The sequence below is a fragment of the Herpailurus yagouaroundi genome, unplaced genomic scaffold (genome assembly GCF_014898765.1).
Source record: "Herpailurus yagouaroundi ecotype Mexico unplaced genomic scaffold, PumYag 192, whole genome shotgun sequence".
NCBI lineage: Eukaryota > Metazoa > Chordata > Mammalia > Carnivora > Felidae > Herpailurus > Herpailurus yagouaroundi.
The window spans coordinates 613,003-634,808 of NW_024412423.1; the positions used below are offsets into that span (position 1 = coordinate 613,003).

General features: G+C 44.1%; 1 protein-coding gene across 3 annotated transcripts; it reads left to right on the forward strand.

Annotated features, from left to right (window-relative positions):
* Positions 1-1,483: 1,483 nt before the first annotated feature.
* Positions 1,484-21,386, forward strand: MRNIP (MRN complex interacting protein). 3 transcript variants are annotated; one of them, XM_040444188.1, is made up of 8 exons: positions 1,559-1,615; positions 4,032-4,091; positions 4,387-4,514; positions 9,802-9,890; positions 13,650-13,725; positions 14,912-15,057; positions 15,744-15,831; positions 20,894-21,386. In XM_040444188.1, exons 3-8 carry the CDS (start codon positions 4,488-4,490, stop codon positions 21,377-21,379), a joined length of 912 nt encoding a protein of 303 aa, XP_040300122.1. In that variant the 5' UTR covers positions 1,559-1,615; positions 4,032-4,091; positions 4,387-4,487; the 3' UTR covers positions 21,380-21,386. The 3 variants fall into 3 exon arrangements, with proteins under 3 accessions (XP_040300120.1, XP_040300122.1, XP_040300123.1); XM_040444189.1 differs by having other exon boundaries at positions 4,387-4,479; XM_040444186.1 differs by lacking the exon at positions 4,387-4,514 and having other exon boundaries at positions 1,484-1,615.
* The last annotated feature ends 420 nt before the right edge of the window (positions 21,387-21,806 follow it).

The window sequence follows — 21,806 nt, forward strand, 5'->3', positions numbered from 1 at the left end:
ATGAAACATTCTTTTCAGATACCTTCCGTTCTCAGCCACAATAACTCAAACGTGGGAATAAACAAAGACCACTCAAATGAGAACAGGAACTATTTATCTACGGTTTGTTGTAGAAAAGGAGTCAGCCGTCATCACTCGGCAGAGACTCAAAGGTAGAGGAGTGGGAAAACAAAGAAAGGCTTCAGGTGTGCTCTGTTTAGAGGCTGTGGGCAGGGAAGGGGGGAAGCTGGCTAACTAGAAAGAGTCTTTTGTGTTGCTGTGAGGAGCATAATTGTCCTCAGGTTGGTCCAGAGATGAAAGGCAAAATGCAAAATATAGGGAAACTGGCAGTCATTGACCAAGTCCTGTCTGCTCTAGAGGTTGTAGATTTGTTTTAGAGGTTGGGGGGGGGGGGGGTTGCTATAGAGGTGTTAATATGTGGTCTGGTCACAGTCCTTTTGTAAATTCAGCCTCTCAAACATAGTATTTGTAAGCAAATTTGGTTCTTTTCTAACATATGCTATTGTACAAAAGTTGGATAATGTAAACAATTTCTTAAACAATTTTAAATCATATATAACCTTAAGCCCCCACCCCTGGAAATAAATAATACCTGGTTTTACCTAACTGAAGTTATGTACTCTTGTAACTTCTTTGCTTCCCATCGATACACACTGGCCAGCATTTCATGTCAAACTCAGATTTTCTGTAATGGACCTGCATGATGGTCCTTGCTGAGTTACCGTAAGCAACCATTTTTTAGCACATTTCCACTTTTTTCTGTTATACGAGAGTGAACACTAATGATAAATAATAAATCTGGGTGAGTCAGTTATTTTCTTAGTGTAGAGGTAACTGCCAGATCGTTTTCCATAAGTTTTATTTTACTCTTCTACCAGAATCCTGTTTTTCTCACTACATCTTTGTCAAGACTGGGTGTTATAATTTTAATAAGATGTTATCGACATGTGGAACGTCTTGCCGGGCTGGCGTTAGGGTCCCAGCGCGGTTGGGACAGAAGGGGTGCGTCACTCGGCCCTTCTCCACCTTCCAAAGCGGATCACAGCGGGGCTTTCTTGGGAGCTGCAGAAGGGTCTGGTTTCGTTTACAGCTGCCTCTCCTCTCTCCCTCTCCCGTAAGCGTGGGGCTGGTGAACTGCGTGTTTTCGCGGTCCTCGGGGCTCAGGCTCAAAGGTTACCTGGCTGCCTCTGCCCAGAAGACCCGCAAACCCCAACCACGAGTCCCAGGGGTTGGGCCGGGGCGGAACTCCCATTCCCACTCTGCGACTAGAAGCAGCAGAGGGAATGGTGAGGGCAATGGCCAGACCCCGAGCAGCGGCTGGAGGACTTGCCCTCGCAACTTCAATCTTCCCAGCGAGCCCAGCAGGCTAGAGAGGCCCGAAAGCCTGGTGAGGGCGGAGCTGGGGCCGACCGAAGCGCAAAGCGCATGCGCACGTGAGGCGAGACGAAGCGGTTGGGGGAGGTGTCTAGTGGACCCTGAACGCGTGCGGGGGACGTATTTCGGGCGGGCAGGAGAACGGGGCGCATGCGCAGCGGCGAGGGTAACCGCAATGGCGGCGCCTCAGCGGTTTCGTGTGTTGCGGTGCTATAGCTGCCGCCTGTTCCAGTCGCACCAGGTGGGGTGGGCACCGGCCTCCCCCTCTGTTGGGCGTGGGGACGGCGTGCGGGACTTGGCGGGGCCGCGGGGTGCCCGGCCTCCTTCCCGTACCTTGCCCTCAGGCGCGGGCGCCATCTCCTGCAGTTGCTTGGGTCTCCCTGAGGCCCGGACACGTGATGATGACTGGCCTTGAGGACTGGGTTTTGATATCTCTTCATAACGTGGTTGTGGGCTTTGTTTTTTTAGTTTTTGTCATGGCTGTTGTAAAGGATTCGTAGGAACCAGGGGCAGTGGTTTCTGCCGAGGCGGCCTCGTAACTTACAGATAGTTGGGAAAGAGAGGTTGAGGATAGCCTCTTTTATGTAGAGCCTAGCTCCCAAAGTGGCTTCTTTCTTAATTTGAATACATGGGAGATGACAGTTTTTAAAACTGACACATGAACGGGCGTCCCCTGCTGCCACTGCTTGGCTGTGGCAGTGTCTCCATCCGCATGTTAAGGGACTCGCCGCCTTTCTCATAGTGTAAACAACTCGCGCATGAATATTTTAAACAGGATAATCGATACTTCTAAAACGTACTGCTTCCCAAACTTTCAAGATGCAATTTAGGGGATGTCATTTAACCTCTTTTTTCCTGGATAGCATTTGATCTTCCTGCTTGATGTCACCTAACACTGCTGTCAAGCAGGCGTATCTGCTTCTGATAGTCCTCTCTTACCCCTCGTTGTCTGCTAATCTGTGCCCTGAAAACGGATAACCTCAAACTTCTTCAAAATGTATGTTTAAAAGTCCGATGCTGAGTATGTAGTTGTAAGCTCGCTGGGACTGTAAGGGCTGTTTGGGGACTCAGGAATTGTTTTTACTTACTTCATTTTTTTGGACAGTGTTTTAGGAATTGATATTAAATAGAAATTTCCATTTTTTAAATTATTACACATATATAATGTAGTACACACTCTCATGGTCGTTTTCAACGATGAAAAGTGATTTGAAACTAAAGGGGGAAAGAGTTAACAGTTTAATTGCAGGTATGACAATTTCACACATCCCCTTTAATTTCAGACAACCTCTGGATTAGGTATTTTACCATTATTATTTTACAGAGATGAGAATACAGCAATCCAGAGAAACCAAGTGGTCTAATAAATGGCAGATGCAGAGCTATCTGCAGAGATCCTGTTAAACCATACTGTCTCTCTCCAGATCCCCCAGAGCTAGCCAGTTACCATGTGTCCTTCCAGACCTTTTTTTTTTTTTTAAGTGCATTTCTTACGTGCAGATGTACCCATAGAAAACATTCTTATGGTGTTTGAGGTTCAATACTGGAGAATTAAATGAATTGTAGGACATGCCCACATAAATTTGTACATGTGGCTTGTCCTCCTTAGAATCCTTTTGGGTACTTCAAAAAAACCCAGTGGTTTTTGTGTTAGGATCATACATCTATTAATTTTGATAAATCAACCCAGGCATGTTTTTTTTTTTAATTTTTTTTAATGTTTATTTATTTTTGAGACAGAGACAAAGCATGAACTGGGGAGGGTCAGAGAGAGAAGGAGACACAGTATGAAGCAGGCTCCAGGCTCAGCTGTCAGCACAGAGCCGGACATGGGGCTCAAAACTCACAGACCGTGAGATCATGACCTGAGCGGAAGTTGGAGGCTTAATCACTGAGCCACCCAGGCACCCCCAGGCATGTTTTTTATGTTAAGCACACTACTACGTTCCATTTTTTCAAACAACTTTGGTGCCTTTTGATAATATTTTCTTTGTTGTTGTTATAAATGGACTGTTCCGTTACCTTTTCTAACTAGATAATTGCTTATATAAAGACTCTATTAACTTTTGAAGCTATATTAATCCCCACCATCTTAGATTGTTTTTAGTGGTTTTTCATTTGGTTTTGAGTTTTCAGGTAAAAAAATAAAATCTATACATAATAATGTTTTCATTTCCAGTTTTCGTACCTCTTTATTTTTCTTTTCCAATTCCATTTGTAGAAAATAACAATGGTAAATAGTAGTGGGGATTCTTGGCTTGTTCTTGACTTTCATGGGAGAGCTGGTAGTGATTCTACAGTTTTAGAGTTGAATGTAAGGTATTTTATCCTGTTAAGAGAGACCCCATCTAGTTAGATTTCTCAAGAATTGGAATTAAATGTTGTGGAATTATTTTTGAGAACCACAGGTAATAGAGATCTAACTAGACTGTTTGATATGGATAGCCAGTTTTCCCAGCACCACTTATTAAATAGTCTGTTTTTTCCTCACTCCTAAAATGCCACCTTTACAATATACTAGCTTTTTATACATATATGTTGTTGGTTTGTTTTTACACTTTTACTCTTTTCCACTGGCCTTTTTATATCATTATTTTTGATTCAGTTCCACCTGTTTTAAATAATTATCTAAGCCAAATTTATGAAATTCATTGTAGGAAAAGAAGAGTCTCAAGTGGACATGCAAAGCTTGTGGAGAGAAGCAGTCATTTTTGCGGGTGAGTCCTGAGAAACGGTATCTAATACCCAGGCCAGAAAGCCGGTGGGCCCAGCCCTGCAGTAGTGTGTTTCTCATGGGGTCCCAGCATCCCAGTATTGGGACCAAGTTCACTAGATGCAGAGCCTCTGCTCCCTAAATTCCTGTTCCTTCAGGAAGTGAAATGGATGGAGCAGTGCATGGAAAGTTACCTTCATTTGTTTATTTGGTCAGCAAGTATTTATTGAGTACTTTCTGCCTGCAGGCACAGGAGAAACAAGGGAAAGCAAAAAGCTTTGTCCTTCTTGCCCTCACAGATCTGCTCATGTGGAAGAGGAAGAGAAACCGATGCACACACACTGGCCATTTGAAACTAGATTGAGCACAATGCAGGGAAAATGCAGGAGCCTGTAAGAAGATGACCAGGCAGTCAGACCCACAACTGGTCGGGTGCATGTTGGTGCATACAGGGTGTGGGCATGGGTGGGCTCAGGAAGGGGAGGCCATCAGGAGACCGAAACAGAGAGAATGAAAGCTCGGAGTAAAAGCTTATTTAGGCCATTGCCGTTCTCTTCAAGTGGATACCTATTTCTCCACCTTATCCTTTTTTGCTTTTTTTAATGTGTATGTTTGAGGGAGGAAGCACACATGAGAGAGAGCAAGAGCATGAGCACAAGCAAGGGAGGGGCAGAGAGAGAATCCCAAGAAGGCTTCATGCAGTCAGTGTAGAGCCCGACACAGGGCTCAGTCTCAACTGTGAGATCATGACCTGAGCAGAAATCAAGAATCGGATGCTTAACCAACTGAACCACCCAAGTACCCCTCCATCTCATCTCTTTGATACCACACAGTGTCCTGCACCTTTTGCCTCTTTGAGCCCCTGTATACCTTCTCTGGCCCTTGATGCCACCTCTCCACCCTCAGCTCCTTGTTCTCCTTCAGCCATAAGGCCTTTTCTTTATGACCTTGAAACAATCCAGACATGCTGCACTCTTAAGGCCTTTGTGCTCATTGTTGGAACTTTGCCTAGCTCTTCTCACTATCCTGATCAGATATTATATTCGAGTGTGTTTATGTGAGTATTGTTTATCTCCTGGAAGTTCCCTGAGAGCAGAAGCTTTGCCTGTTTTATACTGATACACCTTCTGCACGTAGCACAGTACCTGGCACAGAGTAAGTGGTCGCTCGATAAATACTTGTTGAGTTGGTAAGTGACCAATCCCATGTTGTTTGGCATTTAGGTTGATCTTCATCTTCATTGGTAAGAACGATGCTTCAGTGAAGCTTCTTACAAAGAACCTCCTCCTTCACTAGACTAATTACTTCCTTAGGACAAATTCCTAGAAGTTTAAATTGCAGTTTCAAAGGATATCTTTTGACCAAGGCTCTTTTAGTTACAAATAATAGAATATTTCAGAATGGCCTCAGCAAAATAGAAAAAAAATGTCCTGGCAAAATAATGGGGTATCATGGGGAATTCAGGGGAGGGGTTTCACCCCTGACCCCTTGAAGAACCAGCCCCAAGAATTGAAAAGCTGCCAGCAATGTAGGCATCTTTTCCTCCCCTTCTCCCCATACCTGATTGTCCCCACATCCTCCTTCCCCTCTCCCTGCCTCCTCTCCGTCCCTTACTATCTCCCCAGATAGTTCACAGTAACACACTCCACCCACAGACCATGGACTCTCACTTCAAGCCAACTAGAATAGCTGAGTCCTAATTAATAAACTGGCAGAAGTGATATGATTGGCCCATTTGACCCAGATGTCCACTTTTGGTCCAGCCAGCTGGGATGGTAGAAGTGGGGCTGATCAGGTCATTGGTCAGCAGTACAGCTGCTGAGGCGCACTCCAAGATTGAGTCTCAGAAGGCAAGGGGCTGGCTCATGAGCTCGTGACTGCTGCTTGTTTTTGATGTCAGCACATACTTCTAAGTTCTCCTTCAGGAGGCTCTACCTTCTTCCCAGCACCTCAATGCATGTGCAGTGGTATATGGCTTATGGTAGACTAGGCCACCGTGACAGGACAACAAAATTGTGGTGGCCTAACACAGTAGAAGTTGTTTCTCTCGATGGGGTGCCTGGCTGGCTTAGTCAAAAGAGTGTGCAACTCTTGAACTCAGGGTCATGAATTCGAGCCCCATGTTGTATGTAGAGATTATGGAAAATAAATAAACTTTAAAAAAAGAAGAAGTTATTTCTCTTGTTCTTGTAACAGTCCTGAGAGGAATTGAGATCAGCAGGGCAGCCGTCCTTGGTGAGGTCATGCAGGGACCCAGGCTCCTTCTATCTTGAGGTTCTGTCACTCCCAGAGGCCTGTCTCCTGCTGCCTGGAGCCACTGAAGGGCAAGAGCATGAAGGAGCTACACAGGAGGCTTTGAGGGGCCAGGCCCGGAAGTGGCTCACATCCCACTAGAAAGAACCTAGTCTCAAGGCCACACCTGACTGCAAGGAAGACTAGAAAGTGTAGCCCAGTCTGTGGCCAGATAGGAGGAGAATTAATTTCAGTATTCAGCCAGTGGTCCCTGCCATGCTGGCGAGCGTCCTCCCTGCCACTTAACATCTTTTAAAGCTTTGCCATTCCATTCTGCAGTTCCTCTCCCATTCTTGCTTGAACTTGCCCCAGCTGGGCTTTTATTCCCCACAGTCCAGTAAAATTGCTCATGTCAAAGTCATCAGGGATCTCCATTTGCTAAAAACAGTTGTGAGTTCTCACTCCTCCGGTGACTTGACCTATTGGTAGTGTCTGTCACAGTTTGTCACTGAAACATTGTCTTCACCTGGACTTCCAGTCATCCCACTCCTGGCTTTCCCGCTGTCTTTCTGGCTGTGTTTCTGTCCTCTTTGCTAGTTTTTTTCTAATCTCCCCAACTTCTAAATGTGAGAATGCTGTGGTGCTCAGTTTGTTGGCCTCTTCTCTAGTGGCACTCCTTTGGTGGTCTGAGATGAGATCACCTGACAGTTCTGGAATGTCTATCTCAAGCCCCAGGCCTGCCCCTGCACCATCCATTCAGCTCTCTAATGGGTGTCCCAAACCCACCTTTCCAAACAGAAGGCCTCACCTTACCCCACCCACCTGCTCTCCCACAGTCCACCCTGTCTCTTACGGACTAAGTCCCTTGTTAGTTGTTTGGGCTAAAAACGTGGAAGTCCTCTCTGACTCCTTTTTTTTTTTTTTTTTCCTTAAACACTCTTCATCCAGTCCATCAATAGATTTCGTCAGCTCTACTTTCAGGATGTACCCAGAATGACCATTTGTTACTACAGTGGTCTGAGCCACATCAGTGTTTGCAGCAACCTCCTGCTAGCCCACCTATGTCTGCCATACAGTCTGCCCTCAGCACCATACCTGAAGGTCCTGCTAAAACATGTGCTAGGCGAGGTCACTCACCCCAGCCTTCCAAGTTAGAGCAAAACCCATGGTCCTACAGGCAGGGCCAAGTGTGCCTGGTACAAAACGAAATTGTGGGGCCCCTTGTTCAAAAGCAAAAAAAAAAGCTGTTAAAAATACTAAAATATTAAGCTTTTCCTTTCCGTCCTGGTCTCTCTTGATTTTTTTTTTTAATTTTTTTTTTTCAACGTTTATTTACTTTTGGGACAGAGAGAGACAGAGCATGAACGGGGGAGGGGCAGAGAGAGAGGGAGACACAGAATCGGAAACAGGCTCCAGGCTCTGAGCCATCAGCCCAGAGCCTGACGCGGGGCTCGAACTCACGAACCGCGAGATCGTGACCTGGCTAAAGTCGGACGCTTAACCGACTGCGCCACCCAGGCGCCCCTCTCTTGATTTTTTATAATGTCTTTTATTTACTGTTGAATGTCTTCCTAAGTAAAGAAAAACTAACATTTTAAAATTATTTTATTATTATTATTTTATTTTTTTTATTTTTATGCAGCACCAGTTTAAAATGCAAAGAGCGTTTAGTCTAGGGGGTACCTGGATGGCTCAATTGGTTTAAGCATCTGACCCTTCATCTCAGCTCACATCTTGATCTCAGGGTCTCATGAGTTCAGGCCCCACAGTGGGCTCCGTGCTGGTCATGAAGCCTACTTAAAAAAAAATAATAAGTGTTTATATGTGGAATAATATAAGAACATTTACTATATATATGCAGAATCCTCAGAATTGCCCAATTTGTATTTTGGAGCTCATTCATGCCTATGTATTTCATTCTTACCAGAACAGTGGACATGCTGCACAAAACTAACTCTGCTCTTTATACTCATTGATACATTCTCCCCACACTCTCCCCCATCAGCTCACTGATTAGCATAAGGAAGGACTGAGAGGGAAAGGAACAAGGGTCTCCCTGCCTTGCCCTTTCCTTCCGTGTCATGATTTTCAGCATAAGTGATCAGCTGTTCCAGGCAAGTAACAGGAATAAAAAGATATGATAGGGTTCTTTGATTATTCATGTATTTTTAAAACATCCTTGCCTTCCTTCTGAATCTGAAGCAAGTTCTTGTTCCAGTGGAAAGCCTGGCCTCTCAGGCAGTGGGTGCTCCCCACATACTCAGGCATAGACAGCAAACACTGAGTGTCTACACTCGGAGTCTCAGTGAACACTCCCATGTATTGTGAGTCCACTTTAATTCTGTGCTCCTGGGTCATTGAGCATGCTGTATGCAAATGGTGTGGCAAGGAACAATGGACTTGTGTAGCGTGTATATCTCCTCTGCTTATGGACGTGCTCCATTATCTTATCACACGTATTCAAAGATAAGGCTATTGAGCATTGGTGGTATAGTGGTGAGTATAGCTGCCTTCCAAAGATAAGGTTATTAACATTTTCAAATAAAAAAATTTTTTTAATGTTTTCAAGATGCCAGCCGCAGAACAGGTCTCGTTCCCATGAGGCTGACTTTGCCTGTAGTAGGGAATAATACACTCAGACCTCATCTCCTACCATTTTCCCCCGGACCACTCAGCTCTAGCCATGTGCCCTCCTTACTGTTCCTTCACAGGCTTAGGGTCTTTGCCCTCAAGTGTATTTCATTGCTTCTGCTGAATGCTTTCCCCCAGCTATCTATGTGGCTTATGCCTCATATCTTCCTATTTTGTGCCCAAATGTCACCTTAGTTATCTATTCCCTGAATGCCCTGTATAAAATAGTCTACTCTTTCCCCCACACTGCCCCATCCCCTTTCATCACCTTATTTTCCTTGGTGGTACTTCTCATCATCTGATGACCACATAGTTGACTTATGCAGTCTCCTCACACTAGAATGTATGCTCCATGATGACTGATTTTTGTCCACTTCTGTACTGTATTGTCCTTAACTGCTCCAGGGGACTGGCACATAATAGGTGTTCAGTAAATATTGTTAAACAAATGAGTGACTGCTAAGTGAAAAAAAAGTATTTCATCTTATTTTATGGTCCTTAGATTATCAGTGAAGTAGCATATTTTATGTTTACTGGTGGTTTGCGTTACATATCTTCAATTTCTTATTCATGTTTATTAACCATTTTGTGTGGGGCCTGGGGCTGAGTTAGTCTTTGATGTGTAGAGTTCCAAGTGCTAGAAGGACAGTCAGACCAGAACTGTTAGTTCCTGAGACTGTTAGTTTGCAAATCAATTATTCCAGAAAAAGTGGTCAGTCATTAGAATTTCTGCATGGTACATTTGGGCCTTATAAAGTACACCTTTCTTCTCCCTGAGGTACATCACTAATGGATCTGTTTCTCCGCATCCTATCAGCACTTTTTAAACTTAATATTTTTTTGTTTTGCAGACTTACGGCGAGGGTTCTGGTGCTGACTGTAGACGCCATGTCCAAAAATTAAATCTGTTGCAGGGACAGATTTCAGAGATGTCACTCAGGTACAGTTGTTTGAAAAGGGGACAGTTATCTTGTCCTGTGTTCATCTTGAGTGATTAGTGGAAGTTTTATATGGAGAAAACTTTTTCTATATGGTGATTAGTTATCCTAACACTCTTCCAACTGAAAATAACTAAAATATGTCAGCTATGATATTTTAAGTACACTGATGAGATGATGGAAGTAAATGAAATATCAGAAGTCAAAAATGAAGCAAAAGCCAAAATTCAGAGAGTAAGTACCTGGGCTATTGAGGCAATTGAAGCCTAGTGTTCTGGAACTTTCATTTAGGTGATTGAGAGGGGTGCAAGAGACAAAGACAAGGCCTGTTCAGCATGGGAAGGTCAGTAGGAGACCACGACATAAAGCCGAGTCCCCGGGGCGCCTGGGTGGCTCAGTCAGTTAAGCATCCGACTCTTGATTTGGGCTCAGGTTATGATCTCCTGGTTCATGGGATTGAGCCCCACATCAAATTCTGTGCTGACAGTGTGAAACCTGTTAGGGATTCTCTCTCTCCCTCACTTTCTCTGCCCCTCCCCCGCTTGTACATTCTCTCTCTCAAAATAAATAAATAAATTAAAAAAAAAAAAAAGGGGGCGCCTGTGGCGCAGTCGGTTAAGCGTCCGACTTCAGCCAGGTCACGATCTCACGGTCTGTGAGTTCAAGCCCCGCGTCGGGCTCTGGGCTGATGGCTCAGAGCCTGGAGCCTGTTTCCGATTCTGTGTCTCCCTCTCTCTCTGCCCCTCGCCCGTTCATGCTCTGTCTCTCTCTGTCCCAAAAATAAATAAATGTTGAAAAAAAAATTTTAAATAAATAAATAAATAAATAAATAAATAAATAAATAAATAAATATAAAAAAAAAGCTGAGTCCCCAAAAGACTACACCCTCCATGAATTAATTGAACTAGAAATGCACCCTCTTTGCAGCCTGCTTGTGTTGACCTTGGTGCTGGCCAAAGAGAGGAAATCTCTCTCCAGGGTATAATAAACACAAGAAATCTATCACATGGCTTTTCAGTCTTCTACATGCACTGTGTGAAAAGCCTCAAGCGGAGAATTTATTTTTGAATTGTCCAAGGAAGCAGAGGTAAATACAGCTCCTCTGGAGCATACATCTTCAGCCTAGACCTGAATGTTTACTATAGTTAATGAAATAAAAGGGAAGGTTGATAATGTAAGAAGCAAGGGACTTCAAGGCACCTGGCTGGTTCAGTTGGTGGTAGAGCATGTGACTCTTGACCTCGGGGTCATGAATTGGAGCCCCACGTTGGAGATTACAAGAAAAAAAGGCAAATGACTTTAGAAAATGACCAAGTACATTTGAAAAAGAACCAGAGTTTGTAGAAATTAAAAGTATAATCATTGAAATTAAAAATTCAGTGGACAGATTGAGCATTAAATGTAGCTGAAGAGAGAATCAGTGAAATGGAAGATAAATCTGAAGAAAGTATTCACAGTGCAACACAGAAAGATAAAAAGGTGGAAAATGTGAGTTGAGAAACATGGAAACTAAGGGAAGAGTTCGGCAAGAGGGAGTTAAGAAAGCAGGGTAAAGGCAATATTTGAAGAGAAAAGACTAGAGCATTTTCTAGAATCAAAGGCTTATATTCTTAGATTTAGGAAACAATAAATCTCAAACTGGAACAAGTCATTATTTTATTTGCAAACACCATGATTATGTATGTAGGAAATCCTGATGAAACTACACAAATGCTACTAGAGCTAATATTTTAGCAAGATCACAAGGATACAAAGTCAACGTACAAAATTAAATTATTTCTATATAAATGCTATGAACAATTGGAAAATGATTTTTTAAATCAAATACCATTTAGAACAGCATCAAAAATTAGATACTTAGGGATAAATATAACAAAAATGTGTCAGATCTGTTCAGTATAAACCATAAAACATTGCTAAGGAAATTAAAAGGTCTAAGTTAATGAAGAGTTCATGTTCATGGATTGGAAAATTCAATATCATGAAGATTTCAGTTTATCCTAAATTGGTTGGTAGAGACCACCTAATCCAAATCAAAATTCCAGTGAGGTTTTTTGTTTGTTTGTTTGTTTGTTTTTTTGGTAAAAATTGGCAAACTAATCCTAAAATTTATATAGAAATGCAAGTACCTAGAATTACCAAAACAATTCTGATAAGAACAAAGCTGGAGGATTTCTACTGCCTAATTCCAAGGTCTACTATGATGCTGCAGTGACTGAGTGCAATATCTGTATGTGGACATACAGAAGGTTAATGGATAAACACACTGAGGTATGTTCATGCAGTGGCATGCTACAACAGAAACAACATGGGCAAATCTCAAAAACATTGCTAAGTGAGAGAAGCCGACACAAAAGACCACCTGCTGAATGGATCAGTGTGGTTTTCTAGGGGAGAGAATTGCCTGCCAAGACAGGTATGAGAACTTTTGGGGGTGATGAGAATTTTCCATATCTTGTCCATTATATCTCAATGAAAAATGTTTTTGCTGTATCTTGATTGGGGTGATAGTTTCAAAGATCTAATTTATCAAAGCTCATCTATACACTTGAGTTTTAGTGTATGTTATACCTCAAGTTAATTTTTAAGGTTAAAAAAAATTAAATGACCCTTACATGATGACAACAACCTAATGAAATTAGGGAACACGGAAGACAAAGGGGAGAGCTGAAGAGTAGGTGGAGAGAAGAGAGATCTCCTACAAAGGAACATCAGACACCCGACTTGTCAGTGGTAACGTCAGAAACAAGAACACAGACTGGTATCCTCAGACTGTTGAGAGATGTCCTTTATTGATGGATTTGAGTTCCTGAATCAGAAAGGTGAGCAGACTTCTAGCCAGTGGCTGCTAGGCCACTGCTCTGGTGAACACTGGATTATCAGCCATGTGGCAGGGTAGGTGTTTCACATGCATGATCTAATTTCCTCATCATAATCACCCTGTGAGGATTATTGGCTTCTGCGTACAGATGAAGAGAATCAAGTACAGACGCCCACATTTGGCAGAGTTGGCAGTTCACATAGCTCACCAGGGGGAGTGCCCTCCTGATTGTGTGATGTAACCACCCTGTGTGATGTGGGTGGGGCTGGCCTTGTGCTAACCTCCAGCCCTTGTATGGTAAGTATTTACCCGCCCCTCAGTCCCATTAGAGACCACAGAGGCTCTGGCTCCCCACTCTTTATGTGGTAGAAGAGCCCTGATCCTCTTCCCTGTGCTGTTCCCTCCCTGTGACACACACAGTGCCTCTCCTGTCTTGTAAGGGTTGAGGTATGACTAGAAAGACTTATATAACCCTATGCAGTAGAGACCTCTCCATTGCTGATGGGAGGGACTCTGTGCTACAGGAGTTCAGCTGACATTACTCTCCGTGTTCCAGGCCCTCAGCCAGGCATGTGCACACACTTTGTCACGTTTGTCTTCACAGTCACCCATGCAGTATTGTCTTTTGTGGATGAGGGAAGCGGGGTAAAATGATGAACCCAAAGTCACACTGTGACAATGACCGCCAGTCATTGGCAAAGCCAGGATGCAAACTCTGGTCTCTCCAGCTTTAGAGTCTGCCCTGTGTCACCTTTCCTGTTGTTGGTGCCTCTGCCCAGGCCTCCTGAACTAGATCAGAACAACAGAAATAAGATCCTAAGATCCCCTAGAACAGCCTTTGATGGCTGTTGTCAAGTATTTATGTCCTGCTGTTCTCCTCTCCTTGCCCTTCGTCTTCCTGGTCATTTTACTAAGGACACATGTACAATCTTTCATTAAGGTCTCTGGAAGAACCTGTAAATATTGACGAAGAGGACAATGCAGAGCCTCAGCAGGCTGAGCATGTGAGTTCACAGGTAAGCCAGCAGCTCTGTCTCTGTGTCACAGAGGGGGTTCCATTTATTCATCTGTTGATCTTTTGTTCAACAGTGCTATCAACAACGGGCACTTGGCTTAAAGCTACTGGAAACACAACAAAGAGTAAACCTATCCCTTTTGTACCAGTAATGTGTGTACCAGTAATTACGGTACTCTGAACGGGGCCTTGTCTTTGGCCGGGAGAACTCCTCTGAAATTAGCTTGAACTTTACCTCCCCGTGTTTCTCCCCTTGTCCCGCAGTGCTCTGGGCACACCTCTGACAGGGAAAAGGTGCTATTGTACAGTACCTGGCTTTCACATTTCCTTTCTCCAGACTGGGCCTCCCAGCAGGGCTCACATCCAGCTTTCTGTCCCAGTGCCTAGGAAAGTAGGTGCTCAGACAGTGTTGGCTGGGTAGTGTGTGTAAGAGCTTGAGTGAATGAGGAAGTGATGCCATTGGTACATCCAAGGTGCTGTGGGTACCCAGTGCTGTGTCCTGCTGGGGACAGGGTTAGTGGGAACAGCTGCCAGGGGCCCCCTGCCCACCTGAGGACAGAGCCTGCCTCCACTCACAGAATCACGTTGGCAATGTCAGTTGCTTGGCAATGTCGCTCGCTTTTCCTGTTTTTATTATAAACAAGAGCCCTGCTCCTAAGTACATCACCTTAACCCAGAAGCGCTCACATACTTGGTTCTATACTTCCAATTCTGTCCACTTAAGGACTTAATTTTACATCATTGTTATTACAAGAAATGCTAGTTTGCACCCTGGAGTCTTCACTTATGTTGTTCTTGTGTCGCAGTAGAGTTTTCAGTGATGTCCAGGATTTACGGAATATAGTGGATGTAACCAGTGTTTGTTCCATGATGACCGGGCATGTAGATTATTTCCAGATTTTTGCTATGATACATATTTGCTGTGGTTCATATCACTTTGATGAGCATCTTTGTGCCTTTGTCTTCATTTGGAACCCCTAGGTCAGGGAGCATGGACATTTATAAATTTCCTTGATGAGCTGTGCCCTGTATCTTTCCCCTGGCCTGTGCCAGTGTGCACAGTCCCCAGTGGTGCCTCAGGACACCCATCTCCCCATTACCTTCCAGCGAAATACCTTTCCTGGTGACAAGGGAGATGTGGGTCCTGAGAATAAACTTACTTCCCAATCCTGTAGGAAAAACCTCAGTCCTCAGAGAACCGCTGGCTGAAGTATCTGGAAAGAGACTCAGAAGAACAGGGGATGGAAGGAGGAGGAGTGTGTTTCAAGACACAGCCCTTGTCCAGGACAGAGAAGACGGACCCTCCCTTCAACACAGGCCTGCCTAGAAAAAGGTGCCAAGCTAGTCACTAATCCAGCCATTGCCCCATACCCACAGTGACTCACAGATGGCGGGGAGCGATGGGCAACCTCTAGCAGCCAGCAGCATGGGGGAAGTCTGAGTGGCGATGGCCAGCAGCTAGCTTCACCAGGCCCTCCTTGGCCTCGCCAGGTGCCAGATGCTGCCGCACAGAGGTGAGAGGTGCGGGGTGCCAGTATGAGCACCTTTTATGGGGCTCACTTAATTGTGACTGCACTGATCCCCAGAAGAATTGACAAAGTGAAGTGTGGCCAGAGTGGCTTACAGGCCTGGGAGCTTATAACCTATAGCAGGAAAGACCTGACCTCTTACAGGTGTCTTCTCCTATAGGCATACTCTGTGTTTCTGCGATTCTTCTGAGACACTGCCTTATCTAGATCCACGGTGGCTCCCATAGGGCGAGTGATTTATTGGAAGGTAGATTCCAATTCAAAATAAGAACTTTCTAGCAACTACGAGCTATGGAGCAGAAATGGACGGCCTTGCATGTTGTTGGGCAGCCTGTTATTGGCAGTGGAGGAGAAGCAGAGAAGCCACCTTGGAAGCTGTATGGGAGGACAATTACCTGTGCTAGAGGTCACACCTGGTGACCACCAAGTCAGGATCAGGACCCTGTGAGGTGGTAGGACTAGATTCTTGACAGAACTTTATCTCCACCAGGAAATGGATCCAGAGCACAGACCGTCCTCCACACAGCCCTGATGTCTGGAACCCGAGTGACTCTGAGATTCCCTTGGAGCCTCAGAAGGTCAGTGAATGAGGACAGTGTTTCTCTTCTGGTCCTAGTAACTACTGAACACACGATAGAATTTTTTTTTTAAATGTTTATTCAATTTTGAGAGAGAGGGAGACACAATTCGAAGCAGGCTCCAGGGTTTGAGCTGTCAGCACAGAGCCCAACGAGGGGCTTGAACTCACAAACTGTGAGATCATGACCTGACCTGAAGTTGGATGCTTACCCTTGAGGTATCCAGGCGCCCGAACCACACATAGAATTTTTTAACACCCAAGTGTTTTGTCTGCTTTGACTTAAGCCAACTCCTTTCTCTGGCTTGTACCATTTCCCTGCCGTATTCAATCTCTCAGTGATGTGAACTCCTAGTCAAAAGGACAGCTTGATCAACGAAGATTGGCCACTAGGGCTTTTCTGAGTCAGGAATTTTCTCTTCCTTCTACATGCAGTGGAGGGTCTTTGTCAGACTAGCCAACATGGGATCTGCCCTGGATTTCTAAGGAATTGTTCCCATCCTCACCTTCAGTTACCCAAGTGTGTTCTTTTGCACTGAGACATTGTCTTCCCCTAGGTTCTGCTCTTGTTCGCTTTAATTATTGGAGTATAGTTGACATACAGTTATATTGATGTACAACATAGTGATTTAGCAGTTCAATACATGAATCAGTGCTCACCATGATAAATATAGTCATTGTCACCATGCATTATTACAGTATGATATTTCCTATGCTGTTTTTCATCTCTATGACTTACTTATTTTATCACTGGAAGTTTGTATCTTTTCATCCCCTTCATTTATTTTGCCCATCTCCTCATCCCCTTCTGCTTGAGCGACCACCAGTTCTCTGTATTTATGAATTCGTTTTTATGGCTGAGTAATATTCCATTATATAGATATATACCACATCTTTATCTACTCATCTATCATCAATGGGCACTTGGGCTGTTTCCATATCTTGGCTGTTATAAATAATGTTGCAGTAAACATAAGGGTGCATATATCTTTTTGAATTAGTGTTTTTGCTTTCTTTGGGTAAATACCGAGTAATGAAATTATTGGATCATATGGTATTTCTATTTTTAATTTTTTGAGGAAATTCCATATAGCTTTCCACTGTGGTTACACCAGTTTATATTCCCACCAACAGTGCACTAGGGTTCCCTTTTATCCATGTCTTCCCCAATACTTGTTATTTCTTGTCTTTTTGATAATACCCATTCTGACAGGTGTGAGATAATATTTCATTGTGGTTTTGATTTGCATTTCCCTGATAATTAGCAATGTTGAGCATCTTTTCATGTGTCTGTTGGCCATCTGTATGTCTTCTTTGGAAAAGTGTCTATTTGGGCCCTTTGCCCATTTTTTAATTGGATTATTTGGGTTTTTGGTGTTGAGTTGTATTATAAGTTCTTTATATTTTAAGGATATTAACTCCTTTTCAGATATGTTATTTGCAAATATCGTCTTCCATTCAGTACACATTACCTTTTCATTTTGTTAATGGCTTTCTTCACTATGCAAAAGCTTTTTGTTTTTATGTGCTCCCAGTATTTTATTTTTGCTTTTGTTTCCCTTGCCTGAGGAGTCATAGCCATAAATATGTTGCTAAGGCCATTGTTCAAGAGCTTATTGTATATATTGTCTTTTAAGAGTTTTATGGTTTCAGATCTCACATTTAGGTCTTTAACCCCCCTTTTTTTTTTTGAAAGTTTTTTTTTTTTAAGTTTATTTATTTTGAGAGAGAGAGAGAGCTTGTGCATGAGTATGTGAGTGGGGCAGGGGCAAAGAGGGAAAGAGAGAATCCCAAGTAGGCCCCGTGCTGTCAGCACAGAGTCCGATGCGGGGCTCAAACTCATGAACCGTGAGATCGTGACTTGAGCCGAAATTAAGAGTTGGACACTTAACCGACTGAGCCACCCAGGTGTGCCTAGAAGATATTTAATCCATTTTGAGTTTATTTTTTTGGACAGTGTAAAAAAAATGGTCTAGTTTTCCCACCACCTTTCATTGAAGAGGCTGTCTTTTCCCCCACTGTACATTCTTCCCTTCTTTGTCCTTGATTAACTGACCATATAATCGTGGGTTTATTTCTGGATTTTCTATTCTGTTCCACTGATCTGTGTGTCCATTTTTTATGCCGATAAGTTTTGATTGCTATACCTTTGTAGTATATTTTGAAATCTGTGATTGTTACACCTCCAGCTTTGTTTTTCTTTCTCAAGTTTGCTTTTGCTACTCAGGGTTTTTTGGATTCCATACACATTTAAGGATTGTTTGTTCTAGTTCTGTGAAAAATGGTATTTTCATGTGGATTGCATTGAATTTCATAGATTGCATAGGGTAGTATGGGACAGTATTCTTCTAATCCATGAGCGTGGTTTATCTTTCCATTTGTTTGTGTCATCTTCAGTTGCTTTCATCAGTGTCGTACAGTTTTCAGAATATAGGTCTTCTACCTCTTTGGTTAAATTTATTCCAAGGTATTTTATTCTTTTTGATACAGTCATAAATGGGGTTGTTTTCTTAATTTCTCTGTTATTAGCGTATAGAATTCTCTTATTAGTGTATATTAGTGTATAGAATTTCTCTTTCTCTTTTGTTATTAATGTATACAAACACAAGAGATTTCTGCAACTTCACTGAATTCATTTATTCTGATAGTTCCTAGGTGGAGTCTTTAGAGTGTTCTATATGGAGTATCATGTCATCTGCAAATAGTGAGTTTTACTTCTTCCTTACCAGTTTGGATGCCTTTTATTTCTTTTTCTTGTCTGATTGCTATGGTAGGACTTCCAGTACTCTGCTGAATGAAAGTAGTGAACGTGGATATCCTTGTCTTGTTCCTGAGATCTTAGAGGAAAAGCTTTCACTTTTGCACCATTTAGTATGGTATTAACTGTGGGCTTGACATATATGGCCTTTATTATGTTGAAGTGTTTCCTCTAAACCCGTTTTATTGAGAGTTTTTATCATGAATGGATATTGTACCCTGTCAGATGCTTTTCCTGCATCTTATTGGGATGAACAATTGGTTGTTATCCTTCTCTTGTTGATACCATGTATCACATTAACTAATATGCGAACATTGAATCACCCTGGAATAAACCTGGAATAAATCCTACTTGATCATGGCGAATGATGATCCTTTTAACATATTGCTGAAATTGGCTTGCTAAGATTTTTTTGATTTTTGCATCTGTATTCATCAGGGATTTTGGTCCATAATTTTCTTTTCTTGCAGTGCCTTTGTCTGGTTTTGGTATCAGGGTAATGCTGATACAATGCTCATATAATGAATGTACAAGTTTTCTTTCCTCTTCTATTTTTTGGAATAGTGTGAAGAGAATAGGTATTAACTCTTTAAATGTTTGCCAGAATTCAAGACTACCAGGGACGGCTGGGAGCAGAGCACACGGTGCTAGCACAGTGTGTGGAGACAGAACTGGCTCCCACACGCATCCCGTTATCCTGGCTGGGGGAGGGCAAGTGAAATGGTGCCTACTAGCACTTTTGTTCCAGAAGAGAGCTCCTACAGATCCCTGCCCCTCCAGCATATATCCTAAAATTAGTTAACTAAGATCTTCACATATATACTCAGGTGCTTTTCAAACTACTGTTTCTGTGCTGTGTTGGGCACAGTTACTTATCGTGTTGGCTCTTTACGGACAGGGACTTGGTTTCCTATCACCCTCCAGCTCTCTTAGTGTTAAGCTCCAGATTTACAAAGCCAGATGTTATATAGGGACTGGTCTTCCCAGTGCAGGTCCCTGAGGCCAGGGGTGCCTCGTGTGGGGTCTGACCCCTCCCATTTGTGGCCAGTCACTCCAAGGGTTTGGTCCTTGACTGCACTCATCTCTGCCCCTCCTACCCTTCCCAATATTATCTTGTTACAACTAGCTGTGCAAAGTCTGTCCTGCCATGCTTCACATCATTTTTGAGTTAGTTAGGATACATGTAGTTGTTGCCCCCATATGTCCGTGGTACGAGGTAAGCTTAAAATCCTCCTACCCAGCCCCACCACCCTCCCCATACTTCTGCTCGTTCTTGGTGTTTTAAATCTTCCCAACCCCACTGCACTCAGACTTTGCTTTCTTCTGTCACCGGAGCCACAGGCACTAAGGCAGAAGTCTCTGCTGGGCCTCGGTCACTGCATCCCTGCAACATAGGCCAAGGTCAGCCTGGCCAGCCTCACCCAGTAGGGCAAAGGTCAAACTTTGACGTGGCCACTGACTAGCTGTGTGGCCCTGAATCTCCAAGTCCTAGAATAATGACAGTTATTGATCTGCTGGTCCCTCAAACATTTTAACTACATTGTCACGTGGGATGCCCATACAGGCATGTTTGGTTTTGCAGGTGAGGAACTAAGGCTGCACAATAACGTGGTCCCAGCAAGTCAGGGGCAGGGCCGATGGTGATCTTCGGCTGTTACAACCGACCACAAACCTCTTCCACACTGCCCTCGGGTAGTGATGCAGGGTCCTGCCTGTTCCTACTCTCAGATGCCTTTATAGGCCGTCAAACCCTGGTTCCAGTGCGCACATGGCTCCTGAGGGAAGAGAGGCCAGGCCCCATGCTGTGCTCACCTCCTGGGGTCTTCTGTGCAGCCACTCCCCACCCCACCCCACCCCCACCGGCTTCAAACCTTCCCCCGCGGTTCCAGAGAGACCTTCCCATCTGTTTGACAGTGAGCAGACAGGACAGCTCTTCCCCCCTTTCTAGATGGTCTCATGGGCCTTTCCTGCTGACCCCTCCTCTCAGGCACCCTCTCACCTGATTCTAAGTTTCCATGGGAATACTCTTTTCTGGAAAGCCTGGTCATAGAATTTGGCAGAGGATTTGAGGTGAGGGCATTTATTTGCCCTGCTTTGCCAAACCACAGAATGAAAGCAGGTCCCTAGCCTGCCAGCACAAGAACTAGCAAGTAGGCAGAACAGAGTGAAAAGTGGGAGAACCCTGAGGCAGAGGACACAGCAATGCAGGCACAGGGACCCTTCTCTCCCATCCCTGGGTCCTGCTGGGCCACTGGCACTTATTCTGAATGGCGGACCTGATCATCTTCTCTCCTTTCCGTTGCAGGACCACACTGGCTTGATGGGGAAGGTCAAAGACAAAAGCAGTCACAAGGACCGGGGCACCAGGGAGCTTTTTGTTCCTCAGGGGGATCCTCCACAACCTGCCCACCATGTCAGGACCATGCCTTCCAAGTGGGAACGATTCCTTCAGCCGCCTGGAAACAGCCAATGTGTGGACATGGAGCCCCCAGTTCCTTTGAATAGAGACCCTAGGCCAGCCGAGGTGGCACTGACTGAGCAGGGGACCCTTAGGGCCCAGACCCCAAGGGAGAGGTACGTCAGCAGGCCCCATGATGCACCCGAGCTTCTCTGGCTCACACACACGCTCACATCCGGCTCCCAGAGGCCCTGCGTAAAGACCACCAAACAGCCATGGGACACTAATCCTCTGGCAAAGGGTGGGTCCTTAGCCACAGGGGCACAAGAGCCCCCACTTGTGCAACTGTGTGACCTCTTTAAAACTGGGGAGGACTTTGAGGACCACTTGTGAACTGAAACTAGAATTTTACTAACAGACATATTTGTTGTATGAGCAAATTAGACCTCTTGGCCTTGTGGAAAGGGGGCTCCCCAAGTAGCTTTTAAATGGTTCCCATAAATAGGGGTGCCTGGCTGGCTCAGTTGGAAGAGTGTGTGACTTTATCTCAGGATGAGTTCAAGTTTCACATTGGGTGTAGATTTTTTTTTTTTTTAAAGTTCCCATAAGTGATCTCCAGTTCTGTCAAGAAAGACACACTACAGGGCACTGGGTGGCTCAGATGGTTGAGCGTCTCCTCTGGCTCTTTAGTTCAAGCCCCACGTTGGGCTTTGTGCTGTCAGTGCGAAGCCTAGTTTGGCTCCTCTGCCCCCTCTCCTGTCCCTCCCCCTGCTCACACAGGTGTGGTCTTTCAAAAATAAAATGACAAACAACTATCAGG